This window comes from Sus scrofa, chromosome 3, assembly GCF_054392235.1.
Source record: "Sus scrofa isolate SSC_HxYL_T2T_F1_AM1 chromosome 3, Sscrofa_HxYL_maternal_Yorkshire_Landrace_v2.0, whole genome shotgun sequence".
NCBI classification, from domain to species: domain Eukaryota; kingdom Metazoa; phylum Chordata; class Mammalia; order Artiodactyla; family Suidae; genus Sus; species Sus scrofa.
Genome location: NC_139385.1, coordinates 8,617,784 through 8,632,412, shown reverse-complemented (window position 1 = coordinate 8,632,412; position 14,629 = coordinate 8,617,784). Strand labels below are relative to the sequence as shown.

The following is a 14,629-nucleotide window of genomic DNA, read 5'->3' as shown; positions in this document are numbered from 1 at the left end:
CGCGGAGGCGGGGGCCGAGGTGGCGGGGCCAGGGCTGGTGTCAGAGGTGGCCCCGGTGGGCGGGGCGGAGCTGGCAGGCGCGGGGAGGGAGGTGGTGTGGGTGGCAGGGGTGCCGCTCGGGGAGCCGGACCCAGGGCTGGTGCTGGAGGTCCAGGCGGGGGCGGGCAGCGTGGTGGGGGCCGGCGGGGAGGACCCCAGGCCGCTGGTGGAGGACGTCAGGGTGTGGGCGGCCACGGGCGTGGAGGTGGTGGTGGGTGCCGGGGACGGGGCCGTGTGGGTGGGCGTGACGGCTGTGGTGAGGGAAGGCGGAGACGTGATGCGGGTGGTGATGGCGGGAGAGCCGGGGGAGAGGTCAGTGGCCGGGGTGGCGGAGGTGGGGCGCGGCGGAGCGGAGCTGGAGCCGGCCGCCACCGCCGAGGTGGCACTCGGGGCCTGGGTGGCCCGGGTACCGGCGGTCGGGGCGGGAGAGGAGCCCCCGGAGGAGGTCCCCGCGGGGCTGGTGGAGAGGGAGGGCGCGGGGGTGCTGTGGGTACTGGTGAACATGGATGTCACGCCGGGCCCCGTGGCCGCGGTGGTGGGGACGGCGGGCGTGGTGTGTGTCGTGCGGAGGGGGGCGGGGGCGGGCGTGGTGGTGCCGGGGGCGGGGGCGGAGCTGGCGGGAGCGAGCGTGGAGCCCAGGGCGGCCGTGGGGGTCGGGGCCCCCGTGGACGGGGCGGAGGCGGCGCTGGTGGCGGTGGTGGTGGTGGTGGTGGCCGGGGCTGTGGCTGGGAGGCCGGGCGCCGAGGGGGAGGCGGAGGCGGAGGCTGGGGAGGAGTGCATGAGGGAGGTGGAGGTGGGTGGCGATGTGAGTGTGGGGTGGATGGTGGGGACGGTGCCGGAGGTGACGGCCGGGGCGCTGTGTGGAGTGCCCGGGGCGGCCGTGGTGACCCTGAGTGTTTTGGCTTCCCTCGTGGTTTTGTATATGGTTGTGTGTAGTTCTGTTATAGTTTCTGTTTTGTTTTTTGTTAGAGAATAATAGATTTTCTTTGTTAGATTTTGTATTTCTGTCAGAATATTTGGATTTTTGGTATTTACAATACTTTGTGTTTTTCTTAAAGTGTAGCTATCTTTTGTATTTTTGGTTTTTTCTATTGTCATATTTTTGGGTGAGACCGTTTGGGTTTTATATTTGGATTTATCCGCTTCTGACGGATTTCCATATTTCTCCTGGCTTGTGGTTTTGACTGTTATTTTTGGACTGATATCATTTTTTCTCGTGGTAGTGTATATATTTTGTGTTTTGTATATCGTGGCGTGGGATGTCGTTTTAATTCGTGGTATTTCTGTTATCCTCCTGTAAGTATATGTGGATGCACGTTTTATTCTGATTTTGAGTGACCTAGTGGTAGGCATACTTGTGGCTTTGGCGTTTCTTGTTAGTGATGAAGAGGTGGATGTGGCATGGGTGATTGGGGTTGTGGTCATTAGGGTGGACAGAGGCTTAATGTTTGAGGTCCATGAGGGGACTGTTTCTTTGGTTGTTGCAAGTACCGATGAGTGAGGCATCCTCACATTTGATGTCAAGGCATTGGTGGTCATTGACCTAGTTGTAATGGACGTCAGATTATGGATTTTAATTGTGGGAGTGTCTGATATGATTGGTGGAGTGGCAGTGATTGCTGTTGTGAGAGGCTCTTTGGACGTGTCAGTGGTGGGGATAAATGTGGTTTCCCAAGTGGATGAAGCTTGAGCGGCTGTACCCCTCATCTTGCCTGTTTCTGTGGTGGCTGCAGTGGTGGAGGGATATCCCTTGGTAGTGGATGTCGTGTATGCATCAGTGTTGGCTGGCACAGGGCTTGCTTTGGACGCGGTCCGTGTGGTAGAAATCATTGTGTCTGTGGGAATGATAGAAGACATGTTTGAAGAAATAGAAGCAATTCCTGTGGTGAGAATTTCTCTGGGAATGTCAGTCATTGAAATAAGTGTCGTTTTCACAGAGCTCATTGCATGTGAAGGAGTTGCTTTTGGTGCACTTAGTGCAGTGGTAGCTTCAGGAGCAGCCTGTATAACTGGTGCCATATGTGTTGCTACTATATCAGTTGAGGAAGGTGCATGCGTGGTGGCTGTAGTTGTTTTAAATGTACTGACCTTGTTTGGAAATGAAGTAGTGGTTGTAATCAAGGGACTACTGGTGGTGGGAGAGGCACTTTTATCAGTCACTGTTGTCATCAAAGTGTTTTTAGTAGTTAGAGAAGGGGTAGTAGCAGAGGTGGACACGACGGTTGGAGTAGGAGACTGAGTTGTGCGGACAGTTGCAGGAGTTGGGGTAGTGTTTTCCATGGTACCAGTCAGAGAGGAGATCAGAGTGTCTAGGGTCGTGGCGGTGGTCGGGACAAAGGACGAGGCATGGGCCATGGTTGCGAGAGTTTTCCCCAGAGTGGTGATGGTGGGAGAATTGGTCACGGCTGAGGTGACTCGCTTGGTAGCTGTCACAGGGTGGGTACTGGTTCTGGTTGTCTGTGGCTTCCCTGTCACAGGTGGGGCGGTGTAAGAGCTGGTGAAGGACACTTGGGTCCGTGTCATGCAGGTGGTGGGGGCGTAAGTGGTAGTGACCGTAAAGCTCAATGGATTGACGCACTCTGTCGTGCCCTTATAGACAACCAAGGTCGGTGGGGTGGTTTCGACCTTGAAGACAAACTTGGGCGTGTGGATTGCTGAGGTGTTGGAATCAGTTGGCGGTTTGAGCAAGGTTTTAGAAATGGATTTCGAGCGAGGGGAGGTGGAGATAGCCATAGGTATGTGATCCCTACTGTCAGGAGTGGGAGAAGTGGTTTTAGGGGTACTCAGTGGCCACCCGGCTGTGCCTTTGGAGTGTGGGGAGCTGAGGGAAGCACGCAAACGTGCATTAGAGGTGGATGTGGCCATGGCTGAAGTTCCTGTATTGATGGTAGAACAGAGCAATTCATTGGTAGGTCGCTTTGTCACCATAATGCCGCATAGGTTACTCACTACTTCGTTTTCCAGCTACATATCACAGAGGGTGGGAATTGCCGCCACTTATTCCCCCAGCAGAGGCCGTTTGGAGCTGGGGTCTTTCACGGTTCCGAAAGCCAGCATCTGTCTGCTCCCCGGGGCAGCCTCCCCCAGGGGAGTTGGGGTGGAGGGTGGCCTTAATCCCGCACACGCCTCGTCTGAGTCCCAGCCCTGGGATGGCCGTGCTGAGCACGCGGTTCAGCAGAGAGTCTTGCCCCCTCCCCTTGCCAGTGCCAGCCCTTCCTCCGCACACACCCGCGTTTTCTTAACTCTGCTCTCTCCGCTCGCCTCCACCTGCCACCAGACGTCCTGGTCCCCACTGGTTCTCCACCCACACCCTTCGGCCCACCTCTGTCCCCTCCCTTCAACCCACTGCTGTCCGGGCTGCCTCTCCTCTTGGCAAAAGGCGAAAGATTTATACCACCTGAAGAGAAACCCGAGAGAGAGCGCCTCTCCTCTTTGGAGAGAAACAGCCCCCAGCCAAGCCTGGGCTGAGGGTGGGAATGCATCATGGGGGATGAGGAGTCAGAGGGGAAAATTGCAAAGAGAAAAAGGGAAAAACAGAGATTGAAGCTCAGACTTCAATGAGATTGAGGGACAAGGAGAGAGGACCACCCACAGGCCGCAGAACAGGACAGAAAAGGAAACTTCCAGAAAGAGATACTCAGCAGACAGGCCTGAGTCCCAGAGACCTTCGGGTGTAGCAGTGAGTTCATACTAAAAACAGTCATATTTTCTATCACCTAGTCTGTTTCAGCCACTGAGTTAACTAGTTTATGAGCACGAGCCCCTCCTTCTACGATATCGCCAACCCCATCTTACAGGTGGAGAGAGTGGGGGTCAAAGACCTCATAACGCTGAGGTGGGTGGTGGCCACACCACTTGTTAGCAGGAAGCACCCAGACCTCCTGCCCCCTCGGGGGTTCGCTTCCTCCTCCCCTCACTCTCAGCATGTCTTTGCTCTGGGAGCTGGGGTTTTACTTCTAGGCTTAGCTGGGCTGGCAGGGAGGCAGGGAAGGGGATTGTGAAGATTCCTGGGATAGAGCCCTTAAATAGGCAGGAGGTGGCCCTGGAGGCGACTGAGAGGATGGACCATGGACTTTTTTGTGGGGAAGGTCTAGGGTTGGGGGTCAGGAGCCAACATGGCAGGGGGCAGAGGGAAGGGAAGTGCAGAGGAATTGCGGGGTTCCTAAGGGATGGGAGAGAGAAGGAGCAGGACGCCCCACCAGGTGGCCTCGGACCCACCCTTTGGGAGCAATCAGGATCTGCCCACCTGCCGATGACAGCAGTGCCCAGAAACATGGGGTGGCTTAGGAGCAGAGCTGGGGAGGGGGCACTGAGACCAAAGGCAGAGATGCCCCAGAGGAGGGGGCCTGGGGCAGAGGCGGGGTCTCTCCCGAGGGCTGAACGTGGAAGTAAAGGGAGGGATGGAGTCCGGGTGGAGGAAGTATCAGGACTCAAGATGCGGGAGCAACAAGAGGAGAGGAGCTCAGCAAACGGAGTCAAAGTGGGAAGAGCAGTCTTCCAGAAAGAGATCATCCCACCCTCCTGATACGAGCGCGGACCCTTGCAAACGTCCTCTCAGGTGGACGGCGGCACCCTGGACCCAGCTCCCCTCTCCTCCCCTCCCCTCAGTTCTCCCTGCACCAGGAGCTCTGAGGACCCCCTCCTCAGTCTGCCCTTAGATCTCAGATCTCCCCGCCACACACACACAACACCCCTGCCCTGAAACATCAGGGGGGGTCTCCCCAGCCCTCCCCCACTTCACCCCCTCACCTGTGGCTCCCAGGGAGACCCCAAGCATCCAGAGGAGGCAGAGGATCCTGAGCAGCTGCATGGGCCTGGCACAGCTGAGGCTGGGAGCAGGGTCAGTGCCAGCACACGGGGGACAGCAGCACAGCAGCACCCAGCCCGATGGGCAGGTTATCTATCTGCACTGCTGGGTGTGGGAGCTGAGCACAGCCTCACCTTTGCACCGCCCACTTTCCCCCTTATATCTGCTGCAGGAAGGGAGGACTATTTAGAAGATAAGACAAGCCCAGGAGGTGTCAACCAGGAAGAGCTACTGCTGGCCCAACCCCCAGCCTGCCTGGCCCCCTCAGAGCGGTTCCTAGGACGTTGCCCTTCCCTCCCCCTGCCCCCCCACCAAGAACCAGCAAAACTAGATGGAGAATATGCTTGGCCAAGACCTTGGACTCTGGAGCCTGGGGCCTCTCCTTAGCTTCGGCCCCAGCTGCAGGGGGGGGAGGTTAGATGAAAACGTCTTCTTCACTCCCCCGACTCTTGCTCTTCCCCCTCCCCACCCTGCCCTTAGCATTACTCTGGGGCTATGACCCCACCACCAAAGCCAGGGAACAATGCAGGATTCAGTCAAAAGTCATTTTACTATCCGAGGATCTGGGCCAGGTCCCAGAAAAGGAAACATAGATGGCTTGTGGAAACAATCAAACAAAATGACTAGTTTTGACCCCAGAGATTAGCAACTTTGATTCTATCCAGTGCTGGGAAAAGTGGGAAGAATAAACACTCTTACCCAGCTGGTGGGAGTGTAAGTGGGTTGGGTTGCTTTAAAAAGGCAATTTGGTGGCATCTATTAAAATTTTAAATGCATACTCAAGGACCCAGTAATTCCACCTTTCCATATCTGTGTTCAAGAAGCACTTCAACGAGGCATTCATGAGAATGTTTATTGCCGTCCAGTTTATTGCAATTCCAAAAGAAACTGGAAACAACCCAAATGGCCCTTCATAGGAAGCTAGAATGACGATGGAAAAGTCACACGATAGACCACCACATCCAAATCAGAAATAATGGTACCATCATGGCAAGATTCTTGGAATGTCTTATTTGGTGACACCAGTAGACACAGCTTTGTTAAAACACACACATATGTGTCTCCTATGAATACACACACACACACACACACACACACACAAGTAAGTGCACTCAAACTTTGGGAAGAGGCTTACCTGCTCCAATAATGGGGTAAGGTTACCTTAGAAAAGCATGAAAGAACTCATGTGGGGAATGACTGTCAGGCATATATGGCTGTATCTGTAGTTTTTACTTTAACCAAGATTATCTTATTGACTAAACTCTAGCCTGGCTCCCCTGAGTCTCCTTCTTCAATAAGCTACAACCTTGACCTATAAAGACTTGAACTGACACATGGTTTCTAGCAGCTCAAGGCCCCATCCCTAGGATGACCCCAACCCTCCTTGAAGTGCCTGCCTGAGAAAACTCAAGGCTGCGAAAAGAACTGTTTGTTCCAGCCAACACCTGAAGATAGGGTTCCTGTCCCCTTGCCTTTGTGGAGGGGAGGAAGCTAATTTTATAAGCGCCAGTTAGCAAATCGAGATGAGTTTCACGAGGACCATTCCCTCCTTTTTGTAACTTTTCACTTTCCTAACACAGCTGAGCCCTTGCTTTGCCCTTCTGCCTACACCCTCACTTTCCCTTTAAAACGCCAGGTCACTTCTGTGCCAAAGTGGAATTCAGTTTACGCTAGACTTTTTCCTACTGCAGTGGTCTATTAGAGCTTAAAATCTATCCTTACTGCTTTAATGTCTGGCTTTCTGGGAGACTGTATTATGTTTTTGAAGGTAATTAAAAAATAATTTAGAGGAGGATTCTGGGAAGGTTATGGGCTAGAACACCCCAGGGATCTATTTCCCCACCTAGACAATGATTGCATTAGCAGAATCTGTCTGTCTGAGGGAACTATTTTGGAATTCTAGCCTCTGTTGAAGGCTTGAAACTTCCAAGGAAAGGCCTGGATGGTAAACTGCAAATTTCAGTAACTTTTGGTCAATTCTAGCTCTTAACACAATAGCAGCTACCTCTTCAGCACCTCCAGCCACATGGGAGCTGTAAGCTAGGCAGAGCCATGTACTGCAGACATCAGGGATCGGCTCTGATGCACTGATTGCTACTTCTGATCGCATACATGCAGGAAAAGAGGTAAATAGCCATTCAGTTGTTGCCTCTCCCCCACCCCCTTCATCAGAAAAGACTTCTGGGTGATGTAAAGGGCCAACAGCCCCCCTACCCAACACTTTGTTTTTCCCCTTTTCCCCTTTGGGGAATCAGACATTAAAGACTAGAACGTTTAACAGACTCATAGACTTAAAGAACAGACTTGTGGTTGCCGAGGAGGAGGGAGTGGTTTGGACTGGGAGTTTAGGGTTAGTAGATGCAAACTATTTTAGAATAGATAAGCAACGAGACCCTACTGTAGAGCATAGGGAACTATATCCAGTCTCTTGGGATAGAACATGATGGAAGATAATATGAGAAAAAGAATGTAGATATATGTATGACTGGGTCACCTCTGTACAGCAGAAACTGGTACAACACTAATAATTATACTGTAATTTTTAAAAATAAATTTAGAAAAAATTTTAAATCCCCAGAGCTTTAAAAACAAATTGTAAAGTAATAATGGCTTTAAAAAATTTTTTAAAAAAATGGAGTTCCCGTCGTGGCGCAGTGGTTAACGAATCCAACTAGGAACCATGAGGTTGCGGGTTCGATCCCTGCCCTTGCTCAGTGGGTTAACAATCCGGCGTTGCCGTGAGCTGTGGTGTAGGTTGCAGACGCGGCTCGGATCCCGCGTCGCTCTGGCTCTGGCGTAGGCCAGTGGCTGTAGCTCCGATTTGACCCCTGGCCTGGGAACCTCCATATGCCGTGGGAACGGCCCAAAGAAAAAGCAAAAAGACACACACACAAAAAAAAATTAAAAATTAAAAAACAGGAGTTCCCGTTGTGGCTCAGTGCTAACAAACCCAACTAGCATCCATGAGGACTCTGGTGTGATCCCTGGCCCTGCTCAGTGGGTTAAGGATCTGGCATTGCTGTGGCTGTGGTATAGGCTAATAGCTGTAGCTCCAATTCACCCCCTAGCCTGGGAACTTCCATATCAGTGGGCGTGGCCCTTCCCTAAAAAAAGACAAAAGGGGGGGGAACGGAGAAAAGAAATATCCTGTGTTTATGGATTGGAGGAATTCACTTTGTTAAAATGTTCATATTACCTAAAGCCATCTACCCTATCAAATGTAATTCCTATCAAAATCTCATTGATAGTTTTTCAGAAATAGAACCAAAAATTCTAAAATTTAGATGGAATCACAAGAGACTCCACCAGTCTGTTCTCTGTTTCAGTAAGTTTTGGTTTGGGTTTTGGTTCTAGATGCCACATGTAAGTGAGTTCATGAAGTACGTGTCACTCTCTGAATTATTTCACTTAGCGTGATGACCTCAAGGTCCAGCCATGGGGTTGCAAATGGCAGGATTTTCTTCCTTTGTTATGGCTGAATAATATTAGATTGTATATATATTTTTTTCCTTTTTCATTTGTCCATTGATGGACACTTAGGCTCTCCCATAGCTTGTCCACTGTAAATCATGCTGCAGTGAACATGAGGGTTTAGCTATCAAGTTAGTGTTTTTGTTTTCTTTGATAAATATCCAGAAGAAGAAATGCTGGATCCTATGATGGTTCTCCTTTTAATTTTTTGAGGACCCTCCATACTGTTTTCCATAATGGCTGCATCAATTTACATTCCTACCAACAGTGCACAGGTGTTCACTCTTCTCCACATCCTCGCCAACACTTGCTATTGCTTATCTTTTTAATAATAGCCATTCTAACCTGTATGAGGTGGTACCACCCTGTGGTTTGGATTTGCATTTCCCTGATAATTAGTGATGCTGAGCACCTTTTCATGTACCTGCTGGCAATCTCTATGTCTGTAGTGTGTTTATGATCTAGGACTGTCGTGGGCAAAATGTTTTTCAATATATTTTTCAAAACTTCCATTTTCATGCGAAGTTTGCTCCTTGCTCCTTTTTTTCCATTAATCAATATCCCCCCCTTTCTCATCACCCCCTTCTCTCTCCTTCCTTGCTGATGATATGTATGCGCAGTGATTTCTAGGATAGAATTGAATGCCTAGCTCATACTATTCAGGAACCTAAGATCATTAAGTGGCATTTCAAGTGGAAGCCAGTTCTGTTCTTAACTTTCTTACTGGCAGTTTTATTTTATCACCACTACTTTAATGTAGTTCCTATAAATCTCTTACAGGCTTTATGATTTAAAGCAAACACTTTATGGGGAGGGAGTGAGAGAACAAGAGTTTGCCAGTTTCTGTTTGCAATAGGACTTGATATCATTGCTAACATTTCCTTTCAAATGAGGACTAATACCCTAATTTAAATATGGGATTTATCCTGTTAGGAGGAATGCTCCCATTAAAGAAATGAGGGAATTCCCTGGTGGTCTACGGATTAGGATTCAGTGCTGTCACTGCTGTGCCCAGGTTCAATCCCTGGTCCAGGAACTGAGATCCCACACCAGAGCCATTATATGCGGAGTTCCCATTGTAGCTCAGTGGGTTAAGAACCCAACTAGTATCCATGAGAATGGGGGTTTGATCCCTGGCCTCACTCAGTGGGTTGAGGATCTGGGATTGTCACAAACTGTGGCATAGATCTTGGATGTGGCTAGGACCTGGCATTTCTGTGACTATGGCATAGGCCAGCAGCTGCTGCTACAATTTGACCCCTAGCCTGGGAACTTACATATGCTGTGGATGTGGGCCCCCCCCAAAAAAATTAGAGAAATGAATGCCACCATTTATAGATTTATGAGTTTTTTTAAAAAACACAGAGGGAGTTCCATTGTAGTGCAGCAGGTTAAGGATGCTGTACTGTCACTGCAGCAGCTCGGGTCACTGCTGTGGCATAGGCTGGATATCTGGCCCAGGAACTTCCATGTGTCATGGGTGCAGCCAAAAAAAAAAATCACAGGGAGTTCCCATTGTGGCTCCGTTGTTGACCAGCATCCATGAGGACGCGGGTTCGATCCCTGGCCTCGCCCAATGGGTTAAGGATCCAGCGTTGTCATGAGCTGTGATGTAGGTCACAGACACAGCTCGGATCCCACATTGCTGTGGCTCTGATGTAGGCTGGTGGCTACAACTCTGATTCAACCCCTAGCCTGGGAACGTCCATATGCTGTGCGTGTGGCCCTAAAAAGACAAAAAGGAAAAAAAATCACAGAAAACTTGTGCACATATTTCTCACATGGCAGTTGATTTCTGAGGATTGCATGTAAGGAAGATCGCATCAGCTTGAGAATATTTCTAAAGGTTCAACAAAGTGATGTCACAAGGAAAACTGAATCTCGCCTTTCATTTACTTCTTCTCTCTCATGCAGTCTCCCGCCTAGAGCCTGGTATGTTCGGAAGACTGTTGGCACCAGCCTCGCCCAGACAGCCAGTCCAGGAACATCGCCTGCTTTCCTATCCAGATGGAGGGTGCTGTAGGCCTGCTACTTACAACACCGGCAGAGCACTCACGCTCAATGAAGCTTCAGACCAAAACAAAGGGAACTGAAGGAACTACTGGCTGAGTATCCCAGACCATAAGCAGTCACTCTGTTTTCACTTCCGATTGATTATAATCTTGCTGTTTCTGGACTCTTGGTTTTTTTTTGTTGTTGTTGTTTTCTACTTGGAAAAGTTACTTCTGTAAAAGTATGTATTTACAACATTGCTTTTAGAGTTTTTTATTTGTTTAAGAAATTAAATGCACAAGTTATCTTTTGGCTTTGGGGAACCTCAGTTCTTACTGAGTTTTTTTTTTTTTTTTCCCCCCACCTGACACATGGAGGCTCCCAGGCCAGGGGATGAATCAGAGCTATGGCGGACAGCCTACACCACAGCTCACAGCAACGCCAGATCCTTAACCCACTGAGTGAGGCCAGGGTCGAACCCACATCCTCGTGGACACTAGTTGGGTTCGTTAACCGCTGAGTCATGACGGGAACTCCTGTTTCTTTTTTTTTTCCAATCCTGATATCTAGATCAACTTCCAACTTGAACCATGCCAGTATATGCTTTTGCTTCCAAACCTCAGGAGTTTTAAAAAGTAAAACTGATTTCCCCCAGTTGGTAATCTTTAAGAGTACACTTAAAAGTTTTATTTTAATAGTTCTAACTGCAATCCTTCATAGCTATAGCATAGCATGACTGGTCTTGGTGAATTTGTTGAAGTGTGCATTTTATTCAAAAGAAAAATTTGGAGTCCCCATAGTGGCAAGCGGAAACGAATTCGACTAGGAACCATGAGGTTGTAGGTTCAATCCCTGGTCTCACTCAGTGGGTTAAGGATCTGGTGTTGCCGTGAGCTGTGGTGTAGGCTGGTGGCTACAGCTCCGATTAGACCTCCAGCCTGGGAACCTCCATATGCCGTGGGTGCAGCCCTCAAAAGACAAAAAGACAAAAAAGAAAATTTTAAGGTAATTTTAAAGATATACACATAGACAGCTGGAAAACTTGGCTTGTGGTACACAACTTTAGATTACTAAGTAACTGTTATAGGTGGTGTTTGGGTCACACTTTTCATTCCTGGATATTGCTTTTAGGATTCAGTTCTGTTTTTATGATGTGAATGAACGTCATGTTTAAAAATATATTACCAGGTCCAATGCCATTCTTATGCTTTATAGTACAGGATGTTTAGTTTAATGGGTTTAAAATAAAACATTGTCAATTGGACTATTAAAAGTAAATTACTTCTTCTTAAGTTCACACGGAACAGTCACCAGGATAGACCATATTCTGGGCCATAAAACACACCCGAACAAATTTAAAATAGAAATCATACAATGTATACTTTCAGATGATGATGGAATTAAGCTGGAAGTCAGTAACAAATATAAGTGTAAAAATAACAATGCCGAGATTAAACAATATGCTTTTTCTTTGCTTTGCTTTTTAGGGCCACACCTGAAGCTTATGAAGGTTCCCAGGCTAGGGGTCAAATCAGAGCTGTAACTGCTGGCCTATGCCACAGCCACAGCAATGCCAGATCTAAGCCACATCTGCGACCTACACCACAGCTCACGGCAATGCCAGATCCTTAACCTGCTGAGAGAAGCCAGGGATTGAACCTGTGTCCTCATGGATATTAGTCAGATTCGTTTCTGCTGAGCCATGATGGGAACTCCAAACAATACGCTTCTAAATAAAACATAAATCAAAGAAGAAATCTTGGAGTTCCCATCATGGCGCAGTGATTAACGAATCTGACTAGGAACCATGAGGTTGCGGGTTCAATCCCTGGCCTTGCTCAGTGGGTTAAGGATCCGGCATTGCCGTGAGCTGTGGTGTAAGTTGCAGATTCGGCTCGGATTCCTCGGTGCTATGGCTCTAGCGTATGCTGGTGGCTACGGGTCCAATTAGACCCCTAGCCTGGGAACCTCCATATGCCACGGAAAGCAGCCCTAGAAAAGGCAAAAAAAAAAAAAAAAAAATCGAAGAAGAAATCTCAAGAGAAATTTTAAAATATTTTGAAATAAAATGAAAACACAATTTATCAATTTATGGTATGCAATGATAGCAGTGCTTAGAGGGAAATGTATTATATTGAATGCATATATAAAAGAAGATCTAAAATCAATCATCTAAGTTTCCACCTTAGGAAACCAGAAAAAGAAGAGCAAAAAGAAATTTTTTTGGCCATGCTTGTAGCATGTGGAAGTTCCCAGGCCAGGGATCAAACCCGCACCACAGCAGCAACCTAAGCTATACAAGTGACAATGCCGGATCCTTAACCCGCTGAGCCATAGGAGAACTCCAAGAACAAATAAAATTGAAAGTAAGCAGAAGAAAAGAAGTACTAAGAATTAGAGCAGAGATCAATGAAATTGAAAACAGGAAACCAGTCAAAATCAATGTAACCAAAAACTAGTTCTTTGAAAAGACAATAAAATCAGTAAGCCCTAGCCAGGCTAAGAAAAAAAGAGAATGGACACTGATTACTAATATCAGAAATGAAAAAGGAGACATCACTACAGATCTCTTGGACATTAAAAAGATAATAAATGAATACTGTGTACAACTCTATGCCCACAGATTTGATAACCTAAATGCAATAGACTTGTTTCTTTTTGGTTCAAAAACACACAGGGCACAGAGAGACTGAAGGAATAGGCAGACCACTCTAGATTGGGGGGTGACAGTTTTACTGAGCAAGGGAACTTACTAACCAGGCTTGTCTTGGGCTGCCCACAAGATAAATGGTTTTTCTGCATTCACCTGCCAAATCTTAAAAGCTTATATCGGAGTTTCCTTGTGGCTCAGCAGGTGAAGGACCTGGCACTGTCACTGTAGCCACTCAGGTCAATACTGTGGCAGGGTTTGATCCCTGAGGGTGTGTTATTTAGAACCCTCACTCAGAGGGAGGAGGCCAGTATAATCAACTTGCCAATCCCTTACCAGTTGGAACTCCAGTGGAAGGCCCAGACTATTTTGGCAATTGCCTTGGGTGTTGTTTAGAACTCACAGGACATACTGTTATTGCATCAACCAAGTCACTGTATTCCAAGGTCAATCCAGCATCCTGGATAACACACTGTCCCAACCTAGGCACTGCAGTGGCCCAGGTACCCAATCTGCTGTATCTATGGAAGTGTCTGTTGCTAGGGCTCAGATCCAATCTAGGGCATCAGCTTCCTGACTGCCAGGGGGTATCAGTGCCTCATGAGCTGGGATGTGGAAAACAGAGGATGGCCTCAGGTTCTTCCAGACAAACCTGAATGTCCCTCCACAAATCCTGACCCCACAGGAGCCCAGTCATGAATCATGTACCCCTTGGCTTCCTGAAGGGCTAACAACCAAGGCTCATGAGTGATCACCAGTCAAAACCACTCCGAGGTCAGCCTGGTGGTTGCTGTAGTTTAGTCCCTTCTGAGAGCTCCATCTGAAGGAGCACATGGATACAGCTCGGAGCTGATGCTCTGTGGGGTTATATGGGGTTTCTGTCCCCTTCCAGAGCTGGAACCAAAATCCTAGGGGCACTCTCCCCTTCTACCTCTGCCAGTGTCTGAGCCATACTTTCTGGAGTCACGGACACATCTAACTCAGATGACAGCCCTGCTTGTGGGATATTTAGAGCTACTTTACTAGTATTTTGCCTTCTCAAAAGTGCTTGCTGGAGTTCCTGTTGTGGCTCAGCAGGTTAAGAACCCAACATCGTATCCATGAGGATGGGGGTTTGATCCCTGGCCTTGCTTGGTGGATTAAGGATCCGGCATTGCTGTGAGCTGTGGTGTAGGCCTCAGCTACAGCTCTGATTCGACCCCTAGCCTGGGAACTTCCATATGCCACAGGTGCAGCCCTAAAGAGAAAAAAAATGTGCCCTGCTGCTGATTTCCCTGTCCCACACATGCCTTTGCTTACCTGGCAGCATAGGGATGGAGGCACTGAGCCAATAAAATAAAAGTCCCCTAAACCTACCAAATCCTTACAAAACCTTGCATCTCTCTCACATACTTAGGGGTTGGAGAGTCTTGCATCTTACCAAACAGCTTCTGGGATAACACACACCTCACCCAAACAATTCCAAAACCTCCCTTGCAGGTGTTCCAACAAAGCCTGCAGAGTGCAAGTCTTCACATGTTCGCCTTAGTCATCAAGGCAACGGGCCCATTTTCCTGGGGTGAGGAAAGAGAACAGGGACAGGTTTGGGGCTCCCATCCCATGACATACGGTAGGGCTGTTCAGGTAACTTTGGGGAAGCACTTGAAAGGTCCATTGTTGCCCCTCCCAGG

At 48.6% G+C, this 14,629-nt stretch overlaps 1 protein-coding gene and 2 long non-coding RNA genes across 12 annotated transcripts in view; 1 reads left to right on the top strand and 2 right to left on the bottom strand.

Annotated features, from left to right (window-relative positions):
- The window catches only part of MUC3A (mucin 3A, cell surface associated), a 54,666-nt gene extending 49,688 nt beyond the window's left edge, over nt 1-4,978 (bottom strand). Inside the window, exon 1 of the mRNA XM_085016700.1 lies at nt 4,789-4,978. Coding sequence (XP_084872826.1) covers nt 4,789-4,849 — 61 coding nt within the window. The 5' untranslated portion in view covers nt 4,850-4,978. The remainder of the gene's footprint in view (nt 1-4,788) is intronic.
- LOC110259884 (uncharacterized) overlaps nt 1-11,582 on the top strand; it is a 59,038-nt gene extending 47,456 nt beyond the window's left edge. Inside the window, exons 4-5 of one of the 2 annotated variants that reach the window (XR_014840191.1) lie at nt 10,232-10,712; nt 11,204-11,582. This is a non-coding gene — a long non-coding RNA (uncharacterized LOC110259884). Of the gene's footprint in view, nt 1-10,231; nt 10,713-11,203 lie in introns of those variants that run through there. The other variant, XR_014840192.1, reaches the window with a different exon arrangement.
- Nucleotides 5,685-14,629, bottom strand: part of LOC110259881 (uncharacterized) — a 91,292-nt gene continuing 82,347 nt past the window's right edge. The window contains exons 5-7 of one of the 9 annotated variants that reach the window (XR_014840189.1): nt 14,187-14,512; nt 11,224-11,828; nt 8,456-10,727 (exon numbers count right to left, since the gene is read on the bottom strand). This is a non-coding gene — a long non-coding RNA (uncharacterized LOC110259881). Of the gene's footprint in view, nt 7,680-8,455; nt 10,767-11,223; nt 11,918-12,195; nt 14,513-14,629 lie in introns of those variants that run through there. The other 8 variants (XR_014840184.1, XR_014840190.1, XR_014840188.1 and 5 more) reach the window with 8 other exon arrangements.